Here is a 24505-nt window from a genome sequence, read left to right as displayed (position 1 = left end):
CAACGGGGGCGGTAGCGCCCCACAGGGGGCGTTCAGAGAACGTTGGGGGCGCTGGAAGCAATATTTTAGAAAGGAGGGCGTTCATGTTTTTTTGGGGGGCATTTGTATTATAGCAGGGGTGGGGAACCTCCGGACCATTTGATCCGGCCCTCGAGGTAATTCATAAACACACGCAAAAAATCAACTCCAAAAAAAAGAATCCAAATCTAGTCAGCAATAGAATAAAACGGGCGACCAACTTTTTTTCCTAGCCGTGGTCAGGGTCCTTGAACACAACATGAGCGGAACGTGTCATGTCAAAACTTCAATATTAAACGAGACTGTCATTGACATCAGCTAACGCATCATGGCGAGTGTAAAAAAGAGAAAGGTGGATGCAGAATGTCGCACTTTCCAGGAGAAATGGACAACAGATTATTTCTATGTGGAAGTAAAAGGCCAGTGTGCCTAGTTTGTGCGGACGCGCTTGTGCTGATTAAAAAGGCTCTTGACCGTCATTACTGCACAAAACATGCCTAACTGCACGAGCTGAAAGGACGAGTGTGTTTGGATAAAGTTAACGCTCTTCGGCAGAGTTTGGCCCAGCAAGCAGCTCACTCCAGAGCGGAACATGACAACATGGAAAGATAAAACAGAAAGATATGTGGATGAAAAAATTGCTTTTTCTGCACAGAATGAAAGAAAGGTGAAATTAATGGGCTGTGTCTTAAATGTTTAGCAGAGGTTATGAGTTCAATAATTATTATGGCCCTCGAAGGATGTTGTAAAAATGTAAATGGCCCTTGATAGAAGGTTCCCCCCCCCAGTTTTATGTTGTTAAATCTGAGACTTGTATGTGTAAATATACTTGGCAATAAAGCAAATTCTGAATAGATTCTGACCAGTGTTCAGGAAATTTTGTGTGTTTTTAGACTTTTATTTTTATTTTGCTGAGCGATAAGTGCAGCTTGAAAAAAAACACTGCTCAAACTATGAATGTGTACACCAAGAAAAAAACTAATCGGAATTAATCGTAAAACACTACCGCTCTGGTCGGGAGTTGGACCAACAGCAGACAAGCTGCACTCTGGCTGCTCGTAGCAGCAGAGCTAACACCTGCAGAGCTAACATCTGCATCACTGCTGCTGATTCGGGCTGTGTGCCTTTAAAAAAGCGAATATTTGCAAATTGTTTCTCATTTCTGAGGCTGCTGTGTTTAACAGCGGTTACAGTTTGAATGTCTGATTCGTTTCTGATTGGCTGCAGTCTATGACAATGACTATGATTAAAGTTTGAAAATCATGGTGTATTAGGGCAATTGAAGGTAAAAACAACACAAATAACTTCAACTTCAATCTCAGAGAATTTTTATAATAATATAATATCTTATGATAAGAAAAATAACATAAGTAAAATAAGTAAAAAACAGAATAATAATCAACATTAAAATCTAGGCGAGACAATTAGCCAACATTTTATTTGATGTAAGGGACCTGGATAATGGATAGGGGGGCGCTGGCCCAAAAAAGGTTGAGAACCACTGCTTAAAGATGTTGCAGCGTGCCTGTACTCTACCTCTACTATAACAATATAGTCTCGTTTTGCTACATAAGAAAGGCAGAGAAACTATTTTTTGTGGTGGAGTGCGGAGGATGAGTTCAGGAGTCTCACAGCCCGAGGAGAGAAGCTGCTCTCTAGTCTGCTGGTACGACAGACAAACTCCTTTGGGCTCTCCGCAGGCTCCTTTTCTCCCCAGTATCACTGATGCTCGGTAGACAGGTACCATTTCAATTCAGTGTGACCTGAGCTAGCCTCACACTGCACACTTTGAAAACAAAACCTGAACTGAAAAAGCCAAAATGATGACATAGAATTTAAACTGAGAAGTACTTTCAGCTAAAAAAAGATTGTCATTGAAAAACACATCAGATTGCAAAAAATATCAAAAATAAAATAATAAGATGTTCACTGAATGGTCAAAAAATGGTGTTGTAAAAAATCTAAAGTCACTGCTGTATACTCAGAGCCCCTGAACTACTCACATCTGCATTCATTTAAAAATGAACAGTTTATAGTGTGCATGCAATATTTCGTGCTGCCTTATGACGGCCACTTCTTCACAGATGGAGGTGGCAGTACAGCTGACATTGACCTGACATTGACATTGGTGGTCATGCAGGCCAGTTGAGCTGATGGCACTTGGCCAAGTTGGAAATAAATGTATCTGAGCAGTGGAGAGGCAAGGAAGTGGAACTGTTACAGATGTCCGAGCTACAAGGTCAAGCACCATACTGGGACACTCATGCAAGTCGGAAAAGGAAAAAAGCTTTTGCATAATTTAATATTAATTAATGTAGTTTCCCAATAAGGTTATATTTGTCATATGTGTGAAGTCACTCCCCTGTGTGTGTGATTCAGACAAAAGTGTTCAGACTGCTGAAGGCTGAAGATAAAATAAGCAATGTGAAATGATACTTTAAGTATCCAGGCTTAATGATACTAGGAGGTGGAGAGAATCTCTGCTGCAACTCAGAGCTTAACATACCCCATCAGAGACCAGGTCCCACACAGCCGGCTCTGGCAACACTGCACTGTTTTATTTGCGCCATAGTGAAGCATGGACACCTTTTGAGGCACAGGAATAGTTCCAACCCTCACCTACAGTATGTTCATGAGCTCTGATAATGGCCGAAAGAATGAGATTACGGATACAAGCAGCCAAAATTAGTTTTCTTGGCAGGGTGTGTAGAGTCTCCTGGACAGACATGGGGGGAAGCTCTGACATTCAAAAGGAGCCGGGAGTAGAACTGCTGATTGAAACCAATTAATGCCAAGCTGATTGGTTTGGGCATCACATTAATATGCACTCTGAATGTTATGCTGTGGAGGTACATGTCTGAGGGGATTACATATCCCAGCTGCCCCCCCCCCCCCCTCTTCCAAACACAACTCTTTGTTAGTACAAAATTTCCTGTTTTCTTGATGAGCATTGGCAGACGGACACTTCCCAATATTTACATATATATTATAATATTTTATAGGATTTTTGCCTCAACAAAACCATTATACTGTATAAACCCCCACACCACTACAAGAACAAAGATCCACAAAGATTTGTCAAACACAAACTGCCAAAGCCTCATATAAGCTTCAACTGAATTTAGGAGTGCATTTGTATACAGAACAAGGACTGTAGATGTTGATCCTTATGTCTTATAATAAAGTCTCATTAAGAAGGGATTATGATAGAAGGAATGAAGAAAGAAAGAAAGGAAGGAAGGAAGGAAGAAAAGTATTATATTGTCGTATTAGTCATATTAAGAAGGAATCACAGAGGGATGAATGAAGGGAGAGGGAAATGAAACAAAGAAGGAAGGGAGGGAGGGAGGAAAAAAGGAAGGTAAAGTATGGATCAATGGACTGCATTTATTTAGTGATTTTCCAATCTCTGCAATCTCTCAAAGCACTTTACAACACATGTCATTCACCCATTCACACAGAGTCAGAGGCTCCATACAAGGTGCATCAGCTGGTCAGTAGTGATTTGGTCAATTTGGGGTTCAGTATCTTGCCCAAGGACACTTCGATATGCTGACTGCAGGGGCCGGGGATCGAACCACTGACCCTCTGACCACTGGACGACCACTCTGCCTCCTGAGCCACAGCCGAAAGGAGGTGAAGAAGAAAAGGGTAGACTTGAAGGAGGAAAGGAGAAAGGAAAGAAGGTGATAGGAAAGAAAGGAAAGAAGTAGGAAGACATGAGTAAGGGGCAGAGAGTAAGGAAGGACAGAAAGAAAGAAAGAAAGAAAGAAAGAAAGAAAGAAAGAAAGAAAGAAAGAAAGAAAGAAAAGAGTTAAAAAAGCACTCCATCTATTTAGCATTGCACCACTATAACAATGGGCCTCATGCAACAACCACGTGTATGATCAGAGTTCTTATGTGGCAGGTACGAGTAATTTAAGAGAATTTGTGGCATTCACCAATTTTCTTTTACTTAGCAGTTTCTCTTAGGTGCAAACAAAATTCTCGAGATGTTTGGATTCTCCTTCAGACCTTTTGTATGAATCATTAACAGACAGTGTGCCTTTCTCAAAATCTCTTAATCCGAACAAATTTGACATTTAAATATGATACCAAAATCCACCCAAATAAAATATGTTACTGAGACAAACTTAATACACAATTAATATTCATGACGTCCTCATCATTATTGCTTGCCACGATGATGCTGATTTCCAACAGCAGGACCAGAAATGTGAAATTCCTCTTTTCACTCTTTGGTAACATTTCTCTGAATTAAAAGCTCCCACTAACAGATGTCCTTATATGGCAAGTTTTAGGGATGTAGATTTTGTAAATGATAACATCTCACAAACACACCCCTACTGATGAACAGGTGACATTCATCACGCTGAAATTAGTATTTGAAAACAATTTGGTCCAGTTAAGGTGGTTTGCTGAAAACCTGACAGAACAAAGTGTCTGAAGCCCACTGTCACACCGCTGCCTCTGGGGACACTAAAAGCTTTATACAACTGTTTTCACACATGCAGTAGTACTCCCAAACACCTGGAAACACACTTAAGACCCCCTTAAGACAGACTCAAAAAACTATGAGCCTATCCATTGACGCAAGCAGCCAAGCAGTTTGTGAACACATTACATGTCAGTCAAAAGAGCTGACGTCCAAGAGCAAGAAGCTAAAGATCCCTCTTTCAAACAAGGCCCCAGTGAACCTTTAGCATTCTGCTGATGCAATAAAAACCAAGTGATGAGCCGCCCTGACCCTGTCCAAAAGCAACCTGAATATTTTGCTGAAACACTTGAATAATGACAAGTCAGCTGTGTCTGGAGACAAGCAGAGGGGAGCAGAGCGGTCCAACACTTTAGAAGACTGATTCAACAATGACAGGGAGGAGGCGGCTTTTCTCCCTGCATATTTAAATGCACATGGTACAAACCTCCCTCTATGAGGATTATCCTCATATTCCATGTTTAGCCCTTAGGCACCTTTACAACCAACACTGAAACTTTGTGTCTAAGTATTACAGACAAAGAGACGGAGGAGGCTTAATACAGATGTGGGCAAAGACAACTTCGATTTTTCTGTAGCAACAGAGCAGAGTGATTACAGTACACCAACCATAGAAATGACATTCATATACAGCTCATTTGCAACAGCAAAAACGTTTTGAAGGAAACATAATGCAACTAGTTTTCTATTAACATAATGAGGAAATGTGTTTGTATATATTGTTTTTCCATTATTAAACCCTTAATGGTTATGTTTAAAACCACATGGTTAAAGTTAGCAGAAGATCATGGTCTGGTGTATAACAAGTCTGCAGTGAATTGAGACACAACCTGATTATTAACATCAAATCTAAACCACAATTGTTCTCTAACAACGGGATTCTGTTGCCTGAGCCGGGCCACCTTCAATAAAAAACAGTATTACATAGTTTATTTGTGCATTATTATCGATACAAATACAATTTAGTGCTTTAAAAATGTAATTTCTGGAATACAGGGTTAACAACACAGTCGTTTATCTTTGTTAACCTTCTTATTTCTAATTATAATTCTTGTCTTCTGATGCCCTGTGCATATGCAGCCACAGAGGTCCCTTCCCCGTTTAATATACATCTGTACAAATATCTGAATCAACAATTAAACACATGCATTTGTATTGGTTATTATAGTAATAAGTGATGTGTTAATAATGCAGTGCACAATCTGAAATTGCATTATATTTCAGTCCTCTGCTTTCAACATGATGTAGTTTCTCTGTGAAGATTCACTTTGAGGTTGTACAACATTAAACAACATTAGTATCTTTATCATTCTGTCAGCATAAAACAACAGTTGAAGCCATTCTACTTGTATTATTGTATTTCAACTCAATAAGACTTCACTTGAAATATGTTTTATTTGCATAATTAAAGTGAATTAGTTCACAATGTGCTAGCCCAGTCTGTTGTAACATAGACAAAGCATATCAAACTTTAGAAATGGAAAGGCGCAATCCAAATATACAGCACAAATAATAACATGTAAACAGAACTCTTTTAGCACATCTGCTTTGTCCATTCAATGTGTTAGTCTGCAGGGGACTGTTAATGTCTCATTAAAATGCACAAAGTACAAAAGGAGCACATTGGTTAAACTGCCATCATACAAGCTTATACTCAGAAATAAATCTCCGATGGGCAGAATGGTGCGCTCAGAATACTTTGATTCCCAATGAAAACTAACAAAAGTAACAGCTGCGACTTCACAGCATCAGAAAAAAATCACTTCCCACCACCGGAAATGTATTTTGGCCTCACAGAGAATGTGGGCTGAGCAGTCATATTATTATGATGCTTAATGTCTCCAGCTGAGAGCAGCTTATTGTTGTTGGTATTGACTGTAGCCAGAGGTCTGAGGTTCAGTCCTGGACCAACCTTTATAACTCTGTTCAGTGCAGTGCAGTTTAACAGGTGCAGTTTGAATATTTACATTTACTTAGGCATAATGTTGATTTATACAGGTGTTTGTTGAGTTCATTTAAAATATTACCGTGAGCTCGAGATAGGGAGCAGCTGATCACACAATCTGAAACTGTTTCCATTAAATTGTTTTACAGGTTTTTTTGCAAAATAACTACCGACATGACTAAAAATAACAACCAAGTATCTTTACACAAATCTATTTATGACAATGTGGCAAGATTATGTAATAAATCAAGCGCCCAGTAGCTCTGATTCATCATGACATTTCATTTCTGCTTCCCACCCTAAGATGGCATTTGTATAATGTTATTTTTTTAGAGCAATTGTTCAACATTTTTGGAAACTTGAAGAGAAGAGTGTGAAGGTTAAATGGACAGCAATCTCATGTGTGTGTGTTAAGCATGGAAATAAAGTCAGGACATGGTTGTTTGTTTTATCAGTTAACAAACATAAATGTTAAACCAACACATTGTGTGCAATCTATCTGCCCTGCAGCACTTCTGTGTCTCTGACTGGCATGGTTGGTTTCGGCACAATTGTACCAAACCTGGAAACCTCACTGTGATGACAACACTTTGCTGGAACTTTTTCTTTTAACCAGTCCGGTCACTTAACTCCCATTACCACAAATAATTGTTACCCACCTGGATCACAAAGAATGTCAGTCAATCAGACTTTTCCGTGCAATACACAACATTATGGCTATACTACTTCTGACAGTAGTTTCCTGTTCTAAGAGACCAACAATGAGTTAGCTTCCTTTCTTCTCCAGTGTGTGCCATATAGACCATGATGCTGCACATGTCTTATCGTCTCTTTATTTCAAAATCACACAAGGTTCAGCACATTGTAATAAGTCCTGGGGGGGGCGGGGGGGGGGGGGTGGATTCATGTTTGTGTGAGTAAAGGCACACAAATTAAAGTTTCAGTTACGGTTTAGTTTTTGCCTACTGTCTTTCTGTCATCTTTGGCTGAGCTACTGATGCATTGTATGTTTGGATTGAATTCATTACCAAATGGAGGTAGCCTACTGCTAATTGGTCTTTGCCATGTAGCAGCCAAGTTTTCTCATTTTAGACATGCATAGTGCACAGTTGTGTGGAAAAATATAATTTCTGACAGAGTAGACATAGGAATGCTAACATGCTCACAATGACAATGTGGACATGCTGATGTATATCAGGTATAATGTTCTCCATGTTTACCAATTTAAAATCAGAGGATTGAGTCATTAGGATTCCTAGTCTGGGCTCCATCAATGTCTGTAACACATTTCATGGCATTTTATCCAATAGTTTTGGAGAAAGTTCAGTCTGAACCAAAGTGGTGGACTGACCAACATTGTTATCCTTGGAGCCATACATCTAGCGTCGCAAAAAAAATGATCTTTTCAGTAGTGGCTGTTAAAGGGTTAATATTTGTGAGAGGGAGTGAAAGACCATGCTTTGTTGTTATGTATATGTGTATTGTTTTTCTTTCTGTTTTCTTCCAAGCTGGGCATTGATATATAGATATATCAGCAGCTAGCTGCATAGCTAACGTGATGGTTTATCTTCCCCTCAGGCTGCATGTTATGTATGAACACACAAGCATGAATAAATGTAATTTCACGTCTATTTTTGGATTTTCTGGAGGCACTGGCTACATATTGTCTAACAATGCGGATATGGATAAAATAAAATAGCTGTGTAACACTGCAGTATGGAATTAAAAAGAAATGGGTGGTGTGCATGCTTAGTGACAGCTCCACCAGTCTGCTTACTAGCTAATCTAGAGCAGAACCTTTTTCCTTAGCAAACAGAGTTTGTTCAGTTATCTTCACATGACCTACAGCAGGGGTGCCCAAAAGGTCGATCGCGATCTACCGGTCGATCGCGCCGCGTTCAAAAATTAAGTTACTGCTTACAAACAAAAAATGCAACTTCTGTCCTCAAAGCTGCAGCGCCATGATTTGGGTAACTTTCAAAACCTGGCAACAGAGCTGGAGGACCCAAGGGAAGGTGTGTGCAACCTGACACTGCGCGCTACACAGAGCAGATTGAAAATTGTCTTTCAGACTTTGACAAACGGTTTCAAGACTTTGCTTTACTCGAGCCAATTGCTACATTTACGTGCTACCCATCTAGGGAAGATATTGAAGTTGATTCACTCGCATCAAAGATTGCCAAACTGTTTCACCTGAACTCATCTGCAGTGGAGGATGAGATGCTGATAGGCTGACATTCAGCTGAAGTCCAGGGCTCATGGACAGTTTTGGAACTTACTCACAGAGGAAAAGTACCAAACATGAGGACATGTGCTCCCTCCTTGACTGCATTAGTTGGCTCTTTTTATTTATGCGAGTCAGCCTTCTCCCACATGAAGATTATCATGTCCAAGTACCGATACACCATGACTGATGATCATCTGGAAGCCTGCTTGAGGCTGGCTACCTGCAGTTACTGTCCGGACTATGCAAACCAGTCTGACTCTATTCAGTGCAAGTCATCAGAGTAAGGTAGTGACCAGAAATGTATTGAATTGTATTGTATTGTCGCGGACCGGCAGCGGAAACAGGGGGCTGTCGCAGCCCGGCAGCAGAAACAGGAGTCTGTCGTGGTCTGGGTCTCTTGCGCCGAGACCTGGAAGTCCCCTGGAGACTCCGAGGACCTCCCAGGGCCAGGCGAGTGCCCAGAAATGGCTCAGGGACTGGGGTCTGGTGCAGCCCGACAGTAGTAGGAGGTTGCCGCAGCGCGACTGGAGAAGGGGGTTGCCGCAGCTGGGCAAAAGGAATTTGAGTGGAAGGATCGGCAGGGTTAGGCTGGCAAGATGGAGTGTCCACAAAATCCTGAAGCCACTCAGGTAAAAGGCTCTTCAACTCCGGCTTCTTAGCAACCTCTTTTCTCGCCAATACAGGCGCAGCCTGTCGCATCCCCCAACAGGGGTTTCACTTTCACTCACCAAACAATATAATTAAAGTGTACATTAAATCATAGGTCTCCTTGTCCATGACATCTGCTGAGTCCATGTTTCTGGTCAGATCGTACTGTCACGGTGGGGAAAAGGTGAGGACTCAAATGCAAGATGGTAGACGAGAAGATTAACAAAAAGAGGGCTTTATTCCAAAAAGCTTACAAAATAACAAAAATACAAAAGGTAAAAAGTAAACTGAATAGACAAACCAGGATGACACGGGGAGCACGAGGGAGCACGAGGAAGCACGAGGAAGCACGAGGAAGCACGAGGAAGCACGAGGAGACGTCTGCAAGGGTGACACTTAAATGACGATCTGACAAGGAACAGTGGGAAAGACAGGGATATATACACACAAACGAGGGGAACGAGACACAGCTGGGGAGAGAAGCTAAAACACAAGGGCAAGGTGAACGGACACAGGATGAACAAATCAACAATCACAGAGGGAAAACACACAGACAGGAAGTACAACTAGACATGACATAAGGGGGAGTGAACACTTCAAAATAAAACAGGATATACAAAAATCACGATCATGACAAATGGACTTCAAACTCAGTGTTTTTTTGTTCTATATTTCAACAGAATTAATTTAGTTAAATCTTTTAAAATGAAAATAAATCAACACCTTTATATTGATTTAGTATTGCACTCCTTTAACGTTATCAGACACACGATAGACATTAAAAATATTGTCTTTTTTATTCCACACATTCATCCTCCTTGTCAAAATCTGTTATGCACGTGTTATGCTGGTAGTGGATAATGTAGCCTTGAGCTTCTATCCCCAAGGCAAGGCAAGGCAAGTTCATTGGTATAGCACCTTTTAACCGCAAGGCAATTCAAAGTGCTTTACATTCAGTAACACATAAAGGGATTATAATTTAAACACAAGGCAATATAAAAAAGCACATTTAAAGAAGAATATGGCTAAAATCAAATAAGACAGACTAAGCAGTAGAATATAAACTACTGTGCGGTGCAGGATATGAATAAATAGTCTCACATTCAATTTAATAAAAGGCAGTGCTAAACAGAGAAGCTCTCAGCCCGGATTTAATAGAACTGAGAATTAGAGCAGACATCAAGTTTTTGGTTGTGTTTAGTTCAGGCCCTGCGGACATAAATGTATTTTGGCCCTAAACCCACAGTAGAATGTTAAAGTCAATTCTTTGATACCAAGGAAGCCAGTTTAAAGATCTGAGAACAGAAGAGGCTTGAGAATGGATCCTTGGGGAACTTCGCATGATTTTTGTACCTTCCAATGTATAATTGACACAAAGAAATCTCTATGCTATGCAGTGTGTTAAACTGGATGGCACTCGTGACGTTTAAAAGAGCAATCTCGGTGGTGTGGTCAAAATAGGGAAAAAATCTAAATAATCGTTTAGGGTCAAAAAGGTAAAACAGCCATAATGGTTTTGCTTACAATTAGGGTTAGGTTATAGGCTTGTAATTGTTAGTTTAGAAATATTTCTAGATTAAATTTGGCTTAATAACTGCAGTTTTTGTTGTTGACTATTTGCAGATGGCATGAAATTAAAAACACTTTTAAAAAACCCTGTAAGGAGAATATTATGCAGTATGAGGAGGATTTCAGATGTACAAATTCAGGCGTGTTTTTCGCAATTAAATGAGAGAAGAATAACTGCCTTGCATTTATCAGTTCTAAATTATATAATAGATGCAAAGTCGTTATAGATATTATATTGAATCTAAAGAATAGTTTTTTCAGCATTTCAACACTTTCCTACCAGACTACCTTCACCTTGTGGGGGAGATGGCATCACTAACGTGTGTAGTTTTAAACTAAACAGGATAATTGACTGATACTCACCATAATCTTAGAAATCCAGAACACCTTGCATATGAATAAATCCAGAGAGTGCCCTTTATTACGTGTGGGCTCTCTCACATGCTGAGTCAGTCCATAGTAATATAATAGTTCTTCAGTTCTGCTGTCCAAAGTCATCAACACAGTTTGCACTATATTTAGGTGACCTTTAGATGTTTAACCCTTGTATAATGTTAAGGGTCATTTTGACCCATTTCAGTTTTTGAGTTGACCAAAGTACTGGTTAACTTGTCATTTTCTTCCTGAAATGTTGTGACTTTTCCTCATTTAGGGTGATGAACTGGGGTGTAATATCTGAACACTTAGATGTGTAGTGGAATGTCTGTGCAGAGTTTGTATACAAAGATGATGTTGTGGGTCATTTTGACTCAGACACTTTGATGTGGGTAGGTAGCTGTTCAGACCCAAAGAAAACATGTCTCTTTGATGCACTTTATTTTGATTGCATTTGTTTACATATTGACTGGCTCTGAACACCCATTTAGAACCAAGTGTGTGTGTGAATTCTCACACTTGTCATTATCAGTGTTGTAATGTCATCTCTCTGAGACACACAATGAAAAATGAGCTCCAAAAGATTTACAACTGAAGAAGCTTTATCACAGATTTTGGACTATTTGGATGTTGAATAAGAAATGTATTGTATGTCCTATGATCTAAATTGAAGCTCGTATTGGTTTTACCTGGTTCTTTGACTGTTTTGAGTGGATTTACACAGTAAATCAACCATCCATCCATCGTCTACCGCTTATCCGGGATCGGGTCGCGGGGGCAGCAGCTCCAGTAAGGAACCCCAATCTTCCCTTCTCCGGGCCACATCATCCAGTTCCGACTGGGGGATCCTGAGGCGTTCCCAGGCCAGTGAGGAGATATAATCTCTCCACCGAGTCCTGGGTCTTCCCCGGGATCTCCTCCCAGCTGGACGTGCCTGGAACACCTCCCTAGGGAGGCGCCCAGGTGGCATCCTTACTAGATGCCCGAACCACCTCAACTGGCTCCTTTCAACGTAAAGGAGCAGCGGCTCTACTCCGAGTCTCTCACGGATGGCTGAGCTTCTCACCCTATCTCTAAGGGAGACGCCAGCCACCCGTCTGAGAAAACCCATTTCGGCCGCTTGTACCCGTGATCTCGTTCTTTCGGTCATGACCCAGCCTTCATGACCATAGGTGAGGGTAGGAACGAAGATCGACCGGTATATTGAGAGCTTTGCCTTCTGGCTCAGCTCTCTTTTGGTCACAACGGTGCGGTAAAGTGACTGTAATACCGCCCCCGCTGCTCCGATTCTCCGGCCAATCTCTCGCTCCATTGTCCCCTCACTCGCGAACAAGACCCCGAGGTACTTGAACTCCTTCACTTGAGGTAATGACTCATTCCCTACCCGGAGAGCCATGGCCTCAGATTTGGAGGTGCTGATCCTCATCCCAACCGCTGCACACTCGGCTGCGAACCGATCCAGTGACTGTTGAAGGTCACAGACCGATGATGCCATAAGGACCACATCATCTGCAAAGAGCAGCGATGAGATCCTCAGGTCACCGAACTGCAACCCCTCTCCTCCACGACTACGCCTCGATATCCTATCCATGAAAATCACGAACAGGATTGGTGATAAAGCGCAGCCCTGGCGGAGGCCAACATTCACGGGAAACGAGTCCGACTTACTGCCGAGTATCCGGACACAACTCTCGCTTTGGGCGTACAGGGATTGGATGGCCCTCAAAAGTGACCCCCTCACCCCATACTCCCGCAGCACCTCCCACAGTATCACCCGGGGGACCCGGTCATACGCCTTCTCCAGATCCACAAAACACATGTAGACCGGATGGACGTACTCCCAGGCCCCCTGCAGGATCCTTGCAAGAGTAAAGAGTTGGTCTGTTGTTCCACGACCACGACGGAATCCGCATTGTTCCTCTTCAATCAGAGGTTCGACTACCGGCCGAACCCTCCTTTCCAGTACCTTGGAGTAGACTTTACCAGGGAGGCTGAGAAGTGTGATACCCCTGTAGTTGGCACACACTCTTTGGTCCCCCTTTTTAAATAGGGGAACCACCACCCCAGTCTGCCAACCCCTAGGCACAGCCCCTCAACACCCAAAGCCTTCAGCATTTCTGGACGGATCTCATCAACCCCTGCGGCTTTGCCACTGTGGAGTTGTTTGACTACCTCAGTGACTTCCATCAGGGAAATTGACGATGATCCCCCATCAGCTTCCAGCTCTGCCTCAACCATAGAGGGCGTGTTAGTCGGATTCAGGAGTTCCTCAAAGTGCTCCTTCCAGCGGCCGATAACCTTCTCAGTTGAAGTCAGCAGGGTCCCACCCTTGCTGTACACAGCTTGGATAGTTCCTCGCTTCCCCCTCCTGAGGTGCCGGATGGTTTTCCAGAAGCACCTTGGTGCCGACCAAAAGTCCTTCTCCATAGCTTCTCCGAACTTCTCCCACACCCGCTGCTTTGCCTCTGACACAGCAGAAGCTGCCGCCCTTCTAGTCCTTTGATACCCTGCAACTGTTTCCAGAGTCCTCCCGGATAACATAACCCGGAAGGACTCCTTCTTCAGTCGGACGGCTTCCCTGACCACCGGGGTCCACCACGGTGTTCGAGGGTTACCGCCCCTTGAGGCACCTAAGACCTTGAGACCACAGCTCATCACCGCAGCTTCAGCAATAGAGGTTTTGAACATCACCCACTCAGGTTCAATGCCCCCAACCTCCACAGGGATGGCTGAAAAGCTCCGCCGGAGGTGTGAGTTAAAGATCCCAGGACAGGGGCTTCCTCCAGACGTTCCCAGTTCACCCGCACTACCCGTTTGGGTTTACCAGGTCTGTCCAGAGTCTTCCCCCACCCCTTGATCCAACTCACCACCAGATGGTGATCAGTCGACAGCTCCGTCCCTCTCTTCACCGAGTGTCCAAAACATGCGGCCTCAGATCAGATGATACGATTAAGAAATCGATCATTGACCTTTGGCCTAGGGTGCTCTGGTACCACGTGCACTTATGAGCATCCTTATGTTCGAACATGGTGTTTGTTATGACCATTCCATGACTAGCACAGAAGTCCAACAACAAACGACCGTTCGGGTTTAGATCAGGGTGGCCCTTCCTCCCAATCACGCCTCTCCAGGTGTCTCCATCGTTTCCCACGTGTGCGTTGAAGTCTCCCAGCAAGACTACGGAGTCCCCTACTGGAGCCCCCTGCAGGGCTCCATTCAGGGTCTCCAAGAAGGCCGAATACTCAGAACTGCGGTTTGGGGCATAGGCACAAACAACAGTCAGAGTTTTCTCCCCCATAACCCGAAGGCGTAGGGAGGCGACCCTCTCGTCCACCTGGATAAACTTCAACGTAGCGGCGCTCATATCGGACTAAATTGAAGCTCGTATTGGTTTTACCTGGTTCTTTGACTGTTTTGAGTGGATTTACACAGTAATATGACCCTAAACCTAATTTATTTAATTTGTTTTCAACATAATACAAAGGTTAAGAATACAGCTCAATAAGAGGAATTTAACTGATGCTACATGCTCAAAAGAAGCTCTTTTTAAACGTCTGCACTGTTGTCCTGGTCAAACCAAGTTTCAGGTAAAAACTTAAAATCAAGATTTTGCTTGATAGTTCAATCCTTCTTTAAAGATTGAAGAAGAAAACATTATGTGGTTGCTGATGTTCTCTGCAAACTTCAAGGGCCCCACATGTGGAGAAATATGAACTATTTTGTGTGTGTGTGTCACACCTGGGAAGCATTATGCTTTAATCGTCTTACAGCTTATGTTTCTGATAGCGGCATCTCCCACAACCAGAATTACAGTGAATCGTCTTTTTAAATGTTTTTTCCCCTTTAGTGGAGACTTGAGATTGTGTTCCCGTTGGCTAGAACTCCAGGTCACATTGAGATTTAATAATGGTTCAATCCCGTCTTAAAAATGTGAAGTCAGGGATGACTGTGGTCTCTGTTCATGCTCACATTTAGCTGTCCACCAGATGTCCGGGGCGAAGTTGGCCGAGCTGAATCCATATATGTTGCATTCTGTGGGAGAACAGTTTGGCACCCAGATTAAACCAGCAGGTAGAAATCACATTCACAGCACATGGATTCACTGGTTTCGTGTCAGTGAATCTTGGGAAAGTTATGGTGTCCTTTAAAGCTACATGTCCATTTACCAAAATGTGACCGGATACTGTAGGACATCCTGGTATATTTGGCATACTGCATTTGACATACTATGTATTGGGATAAACTAAATATTTTTCTGTTGTATTAAATAGTATGGTAATATGGGTAATGGAACGTACAGAACGTGATTGATTCATGACAGATTGAGGTGATGTGTCACAGTCATGTCAGAGTTTCTATTGGCCCAAAGCTAACATGGGTGGGACTAATGGAAACATTATGCTTGTTTTACCGGATATAATGGTCCCCATCTGTAGATATGTACTTTTTAATGATAAAGCACAATTTTATAATGTTTTTAAATAATTATTTCACAAACCCGTCGTCAGAGTCACTGACCCCACTTTGAAAATCACTGCTGCAAGGAAGGAGAGTCATACACAATGCTTATTTTTGAGTGTATGTGTTGGTGATTATTTAATAGGAATTAGCAATTATGTTATTTTTTGTGTTTGTGTTTTGTACAGTATGGTTTCTGTTTTATATGAATGTATTAGCAAAGATGTCCTATAAGTAAAGAGTGCTTTACAATCTGCAGCAGTGGTATGAAATGGTATACACTACCTTTCTCCTAAATGGGCATGGTCTAATGTATTCATATTTTATTTAGCGAACATTAGATATTTACACATCTAACAAGCATATTTATCATTACGAATATTAATATATACGAATATTCATTAATATTTTAGCCAGGGCCCTCGTGAACGTTAGTTGATGTTAGCTTAAAAGACAGTTTGACAAATGTTAACTCTTTGTGTTGCCAAATCTCTCGAGAGTGTGTTGCTGAGACAGACAAATCAGACAAATGAATCTCCAACAAAGTTAATTTTCTCCTGATTTGTCCGTCTGAAAAATTTAATATTAGTGTCAGAATGTTCGGGAAGATATGCGATATGCAATAAGATATATCTCTTTTCTAATACGTCTCAGGTATTAGTTCATATGGCGGGGGTCCCACTTAAGTGGTTTTGGGGGGGGGGGGGGTGTATGGCCCCAAATGCAACACACAGGAAACCAGGAATTGTAGACAAGGTTTATTTACCAGAACCGGCAGGTACAGGAAATGCAGAGATCTAATCCAAAGTGATAATTCCACACAGCAGAAGGTCTCACTCAGACACAGGTAACCCAGGGTCGGAGATGTGGAAGACAAGCTCGAGGTCGGGGACAGAAGGCCGGTGGGTATTCTGGAGATTTGACGAGGCGGGTAGATCGGAGACAGGCATGGTCGGTAACAGGAAATCAGTCCGGGGGTAATCACTGGAGAGTCTGACATAACGTAGAGAACAATCTGGCACTGAGTGAGTGACTGGGAGAGGCTTAAATAAGGGTTTTATTGTGAATTGGCAGCAGCATGAGCCCAAGGTGAGGTGATGAGGTGGGAGTTGCTGGCTGGTGAGGTGAGAAGGAGGCGGGGTGTGGAAAAGTACCGGGCTGAGGTAAGAAGTAATGAGCAGACTTTGACAGGAAGACAATAAATGCCACAATTGCTGCTTCGCACTACCTCCGTCTCGTGCCTCTCTGTGTGAACACTTAAAGCCACCGTTGGTCAATCGAACCACTTGTTGTTTGGGTTGTGTGAACATTGTGGCTAACTGAAGGCCGTTCAAATAGATAATCACAACCCAGAGTACTCATACAGTATACTCCCAATTATTTAGTTGTTACAGGAAACTTCCTTAAATGTGTAGTTAGAAAAATTAAAGTTGCAAAAATAACAGCTAAGCATAAAAGCAAGCAATAAGAGATTCTGCACTGTAGCAAAGCAGAAGGTCAGTATCCTCATGTCAAGATGAGGAAGGGCTACAGAGTTCTGTTAAACTCTTCTTTTTTTTAACTCCACACCCCCATATATTATTCATTTTCAAACTTGTAGTCTTCAGCCCACGCAGCTCCCTCTGGAGACACAAAAGGCTTATACAACTGTTTTCATTTATGCAGTAGTACTCCTCAACACCTGGAATCACTTTGAGGTATAACATTAAAGGAGTTACCCTTCAAGCGTAGTACTTTAGCCTAACATGCATAGTTTTGCAGTTTAAATCTTTTTTATACTGTCATGCGTGATTGATAATAATTTAACAGCTGGTAAAACAAGAGTGTTCTCTGATCTGACTCCTCTACCATGAAAAAAGCCTAAACAAATTGACTTAAGACATCTTAGTTGACTAAGACCAAAATGACCAATTAGTCGACTAATCAACTAAGAGAGGGCAGCACACTACTCTGAGACTTGCTTCAAACAAACCAGTATTTATTAACATGTTGTGTTAAGTGTTGTTAAAAATTTCAACGTCACTTCTCTGGTAAGGACTGTCTTCAAAACTCTGTGTTAGTAGAATATCTCCAACAACACTCCTGTGGCATCAGATTTGACTCATGTAACTGGTGTGGTACAGCACACAGCGTTCTATCCAGTTGGATGAATCTGTCTCCCACTTCTCTGTACACCTAATTAACATAAATCAAGCATGACTTCCAATGGGCTGAACACAGTCATTATCTGCAGTATTTGTGCATTTAGTTGTATGTGAATGTTGAATGTTTTTACCATGGGTTCATGTTCATTAGAGGTTGTGTATCTCTGCCAGGGAAGTGTGTGAGCTCAAGGACAGCATGTTGTGCTAAAGCAACCTGCAGAATTAAAAGATCTAGTCGTCTTGTGGTTATTGTTTGTTGTCCAGCTGGATGCACTGTCTGCAACTTATACAGTATAAAATGGTTACATATCTAATTCCCTCACTTTCTTACCCCCTCCTCCCGCGCTTTCTTTTTCTTTGTAGTTTCATCTTGCATCACCACCTATAAGAAAACCCCACCACCGGTTCCGCCCCGAACTTCCACCTGCTCCACAGCCTCCAAGCCCTACATCTCCATCACAGCCCAGAGCAGCACAGAATCTGCACAGGTACTGCACACGTCTGCCACAATCTGCCCCTTGTGTAGTTACTGAACAGCTACACATCTATTTGTGAAATAATGTACATGTAGAGGGTAAAACTGCCCTGAGGGCTTGTTCACAAATAGCACTTATGTACGCATACACTTTGAACAGGTTTTCCACAGATCCTTAAAAAGCTATTGCACTCCATTCATTAATTGGTTTCTTTCTTCAATTTTGGGTTTTGTAAAACTGGTCTTAAATTGCATTCACAGTGGCATTACAAAAAAGTCTTTAAAAGTCCTAAATTCATGTTGCCTTAAGCTGTAGGAACCCTGTCAGGCGGTTTCCTCTGTAGCTCAGGTCGTTCTGATAAGAAAGAAGAACCACTTGGAGGTAAAGACGCCTGCACCAAGATGCTTCTATATACAGTAGGCCTTCTGGTGTGTCATGTTAGCAATGTTTCTGTGTTACTTAAATTCCTCAGTCAGTTTGCTGACTGTATGACTCCTTTACTACTTGTGCTGCTGTTCCACTACATTTAAGCATTAACCATAATACTTGTGGCCACTGTTCAACAAAAGTTACATTGTCTAACTTTAAATTCACTGTGGATGTACATCACCTATCAGGTTCCACTCTGAAGGAAAGCAAAGTAATTATTCAATGTGTATCTCTTAATTAGTAATAACTATAACATCATGTTTGAGTCTGCTGCTTCAGTTCAAGTTCAGGGGCTGAAGATATCAAGACGTTATATTTCACTTCAGGACAACAAGGCTTCTAAAGGTTCTTCCTAATGCTGCCTGCTTTAAAGATCCAGCTCCTTTTCAGCCCAACAAATCCACTGTGCATCCCTCACTTTCTTAATGACATGTTCAGGAAACCGATTGTATTAATGTAGCCCAGAATCCCCCTTTTGTCTGTCTTCACAAGCTTTAGAAACCAGAACACCCTCTAGATGTTTGATTCAAATAAGGAAAAGCTCCGCCCAAAGAAACATACCTTGGGAGGAGCAAAAGAGGAAGGATTCCTCTCCCACCATCATTTACTGATTCATTGTGTTGTATTTAACAGGGCCAACAAAGAGAAACTCATACTGTCTCTCACTGTACTCTCTAGTAATGTTGACTACTTTCTTTGCACTTTGAAACAACCTTCTGGTGACAAACTGGATAATGTTCTGCTATGATTAGTAAGAAACCAGCCAAGCTTAAGATGACACGCTGATGACATGCTGATCTACTTCAAACACTACAGTTAGCATGGGCCAAGGTGCAGTCTGAACAGATGAGCTTTCAGTCTGCGATGAAAGATGTGTAGAGTTTCTCCTGACCTGATGTCAAGGGGAGTTTGTTCCACCATTATGGAGCCAGGACATTAACAGCTGAGACTGTAGAGCAGTAGCTGCTAACCCCTTCATAGTGAGGGAGTAGCCAGCCGACGGGCAGAAGCAGAGCGTAGTGGACATGTTGGAGTGTATGGTTTGACCATGTCCAGAATGTATAATGGGCCTGCCTGAATACCAGTGTCCTGAATCAGATTTTAGCAGGAGCAGGGTACACAGAAAAGTTGTGGTAATAATGTTCACATGAACACTTCCTCTTCAAAGCAAAGTTCCATATTTTCTAAAAAATCCACCAGGATGCATACATGGAAGAGGAGGGACCCCGAGGTGACATGACCATCCAATCAGGGCTCAGTAACTCAACAGAGAGCATTGACAGCATGAAGGCCCTGACAGCTGCCATAGAAGCTGCTAATGCACAGGTTAGTAACTTGTGTGTACAAATCAACAACTGCTTTGTGCAGTTAACAGGTTGTAACTTTGTAATAGCAAAAAAATGTTTAACAATTTTGGCAAGGGTCTATTCGTAAAAATACATTTTCCTTTCTTTTTAATATATTGTATTCACAGTGTACTTAATGTGTGTTCTCAATATTCATGTACAGGTCCATGGACCAGCCAGTCAGCATGTCAGTAACAGCACCATGACAGTCAACACCCCCACCCCCTCAATAATGTGCAGGGGACCAGTTGTAGAAGACTACCGGAGTGTATACAGGAAAGAAGCACTCAGGAAAGGCAAATGTCTCTCCATAGGCATCCAGGTGTGTACTGTATGAGACACAGAGGAGAGACACAGAGGAGGAGACCTAATGGACTTCAGTTACCCACACATTACATACAGCCTGCATGTCTGTTTCTGCATACACACCTCTACTCAAGTCACTATTACCTCCCCAAATCAAGAATATCTGACCGAGTTTTACTTTCACTGAAGACCCTCTTATGATGTAACCAATATAATTATTGACTTGTTGTAATTGGTATTATTATTATAATTGGTGAGCATTATGGATTCATCCTGCCTGTCTCCTGCAGGTGGATGGACCGGAGGAGGATCCGGATCCAGAGGACCCATCCAAGTTCACCTCTGTAGGGGTGCAGGTGGAGGATGACAGAGGGTGAGGAACACTTGTTACTTCTATTCTGTTGACCTTTAACTCAGTATATACTTGACTATTTCACATCTACAGCACATGTGTGCAAAGCTGAATATTGTGTCTCAGAGGAAACGAGAAAATGATTTATGATAGTATATAGTCAGTCTTAAAACAATAGTTCCCATATGAACACATTAAAAGATCCCTTTCTAATGTGTTTCCAATGTAAAATCCACAGAAGGTGGAAAGCTTTCTAATGATATAAATCCAGGCTCCACACAGGTATGCAGTATGACAAGTGAAAACAAACATAGATACACTTGTTCACACGTATTCAACATATTTTGTTTATAATTTGAATGTTGGCCCTCGTGTACTGCTACATGTTTGTGTGCATTTCCTCAAACAGCACTAAGACTGAATTGCCTGTAAGTAAATGAATGTTGTAGTGAAAGATGTCCATATGTCTGCACTACACTGGCAACAAGAATTTTCCCTGAACAATCCATGCATTCAGCATCTCAATGAGAGTGGATAGAAAAGTGTAGCTGTATAGGATGGATGAATGCATACATTAATTTGAGAACAGGGTAGGAAATACAAGACCGTAAACAGGATCTTGAGGTCAGAGTAAAGCTGGACTCTTAAATCCAGAGACAGAATCCTTTAGTCCATTGCTTCTTTTGGTGATAAAATAAGCGTCTTGTGACTGGAGAAAAGTCAAACTGTGTAAACCGTACAAGCATAGTTCTAACATATACTGCTGAATTTTAAACTAGTGATCACACTCTGTAAGAGATCAGATCACGGAGTAAAAGATCAAGATGACCGGTTTGTATTTAAGATAAGTTAGTCCCAAGTGTTTAGCATGGTGAACTGATAAGATGATGCATTCAGTCTTTGGAGTTATGCTACATGAGGTGCATTTTCCTTCAGGCTAGCTGAGTCATTTCTGGCTGTCTTGTAATTATTTCTCTCTCTCTGGTCACAAACAACACCCACAGATTCATCTGCCCAGGTTATTATTCTCTGCAATAAACTCTAACTGTGGCTGAGGACCAGTTCCACTGGCTTCTACACTTTCATCAGACAAAATGGAAAAAGAAAAGCTTTATTTTGTCAATAAAAACACATTTTAAAAGATAATGGTGGAATAAAATCCATGCAGATGGGATATCTAATCCCTACAGTGTGTTCTGGGTCTGCCCTGAAGTCTCCCTGTTAAATGTCCCTAGACTACACAACACATAGCCTACTTGAACTGGCTCAACCGGTTTTATCCAGCTTCGAGGAGCAGCACTTTTAGTCGTAACTCTTTCTGAGTGTCTGATCTCATCACCCTGTCCTCTATTTTATGGTCGCTTTTCAAAGCTCATGGCCGGGAGGCTTGGTAGTTTGTTGGATACACCTAGCTTGAGCTGATGTCTGGTCCAGCAGCTGCAGTTGACCCAATCCTTGTGAAGGTTGTAAGGTTCAGTTCTTGTTGAAACTGTTTTAGTGAGGTCCAATGTTTCGACCAGCCAGTTTACATTAATAATGGCAGACCCGATATTAACAGCCCTCACTGTAACAGCAGAGGCTCCAGCCTCCAGGGTGGCTGTAATGTTGAATCAACACCTCTCTGGAACACTTCCAGCAGCCACAGAGCATCGGCGCTTTAATGAAAGGAGGATTTATTGCACTGCTGTATTATTGGACTGCATTGATTTTAGCAGGGTGGAACTAATGAACTGAACAAGATGTATTTTTAATAAAAATACATCTTGTTCAGTTCATTAGTTTTATCTTTTTTTGTAATACATTAAATGACTGTATTACACAAAAGACACTACTTACCAACATAGTTAAATAATAAAGTTAAGATAAGGTCACAGTGTTGTCAGACTGACAACTGATTCATTAATGTGGAAGGTGTGGACTCTAACTCTCCCTAAACGTGGACGTGTGGACTGTGTGGGATTGTTGGTGGGTGAATCTGACAAGTTTAAGGATTGTATTGGTCGATCCTTTCTTCATGCATATGTGAATCAACATCAAATAAGTGTTTTCAATGTGTTAGTATTCTTCAAATGCACATTATGAAAATACACAGATACAGTGTGTGTGCCTGTATGAAAAGGCTTAAGCACATTGGCATACCCATTGTTGCTGGAGAGGGATCCCTCCTCAGTTGCTCTCCCTGAGGTTTCTTCCATTTTTTCCCCTTTAATTTTGGGGTTTCTTTTAGGAAGTTTTTCCTTGTGCGATGCGAGGGTCTAAGGACAGAGGATGTTGTAACCTGTACAGTCTGTAAAGCACACTGAGACAAATGTATAATTTGTGATATTGGGCTATACAAATAAATTTGATTTGATTTGATTTATTTGAAACACATTAGACAGTAATTTGGCAAAATAATCTCAAACTTAGTAATTATTATCAGTGATATGAATACAGTATCTTTCACATCTTTAGAGTATATCCATCCATCTTCCACTTACCTATGGCCTGGGAGCAGTCGCAGCAGGCTAAGTAAGGTAGTCAGACTTCCTTCTTCCCAGCAGTGTCTTTCAGCTCCTCCTGGGAGATTCCAAGGTGTTCCCAAACCACATCCCAAATCCAATGTGTTCTGGATCTACACCAGGGTCCTTTGCAGGACCCCATACAGAGAATCCAAGAAGACTGGACACTCCTGAACTGCAGTTCGGCTCATAGGCACAAACAACAGTCAGGGGCTTCATGTCGCACAGAGAATGAACCCGACCCCAATGCCTATTGATGCTTGTAGCCCAGCTTCCCTCCCAGGGCTTGTTGGCCTGCTTTATTTAATCATAACCACTGATGTGAAATATGAGTAGGTGACAAATTAGTCCTTGAATCATTTAATTGGTGCCTGTTTGTCTCCCTCTTGTGGTCAGGTATCGTCGGTTCCAGCGCTCCAACAGTGTGACAGCAGCTGTGCAGGTAAGATTCCACCACTGCTTTTTAGTTATTGAACTCAAATCATTACCCCCTCTCTCCGTCCACTGTGTATTAGTTAACCAAATATCTATAATTTGATCTAAATCTAGAAACATCACACATTTCCATAACATTTTCTATTGATGATCGTGCAGCCGTGGCTCAGGGGTGTCTGGTCACTTTCTAGTGTAAACATATCTTCCCAGTACAATATGTAGTTTCATGAATGCTGTATATGTTGTATGTGTTCTTATTTTTGTGAGGTCCGCTCATATCATTTAGTGTTTTAAGGTATTGTATTAAAGTCCCTGATCAACAACATATGCTCAAAGATAACCTTTTCTTTCCAAGTAGACATTACATATTTCCCTCATGGTTGTAATTCTAGTGAAATTCCTGTAAACAGCATTTAACTATCTTCTGGTGTGATGGGCACATTTTCATTGTAAAACTTTCAGACTGTGCGTATCAAGCTGTGATCGGGGGGCAACATATGAACTCAATCTGAACCTGATGTGCAGACATCAAAGACACCTGATCTGAAAGGGACCCAATGATAGTTAGGCCGGGTGTCTATATCAGCCATCAACTGAAGAAATATTGTTTTTTTGCAATGTTTAGTTAGTGGAAAAACATTCTTAGTGATTTCTTTAATGTGCAGATTAAAGGAAAGAGGAGAATAAAAAGTATACAGGCACATACAGCGGAGTATCTTCAGCGTGGAAGTGACAATTAGTTCCTTGAGCAGAAGCCTGAGATCCTGTACATCAAGGTTGT

At 41.8% G+C, this 24505-nt stretch overlaps 1 protein-coding gene across 1 annotated transcript in view; it reads left to right on the top strand.

The window, feature by feature from the left end:
• Window positions 1–24505, top strand: part of LOC115022653 (disks large-associated protein 1-like) — a 100789-nt gene that overhangs the window by 63302 nt on the left and 12982 nt on the right. The window contains exons 7-11 of the mRNA XM_029453707.1: window positions 18243–18367; window positions 19985–20110; window positions 20294–20452; window positions 20727–20809; window positions 23686–23731. Coding sequence (XP_029309567.1) covers window positions 18243–18367; window positions 19985–20110; window positions 20294–20452; window positions 20727–20809; window positions 23686–23731 — 539 coding nt within the window. The remainder of the gene's footprint in view (window positions 1–18242; window positions 18368–19984; window positions 20111–20293; window positions 20453–20726; window positions 20810–23685; window positions 23732–24505) is intronic.

Source organism: Cottoperca gobio, chromosome 17 (genome assembly GCF_900634415.1).
Source record: "Cottoperca gobio chromosome 17, fCotGob3.1, whole genome shotgun sequence".
In the NCBI taxonomy this organism is placed as follows: domain Eukaryota; kingdom Metazoa; phylum Chordata; class Actinopteri; order Perciformes; family Bovichtidae; genus Cottoperca; species Cottoperca gobio.
Note: the sequence above shows the minus strand (reverse complement) of the source record. Positions and strands in the feature narration are given on the sequence as shown.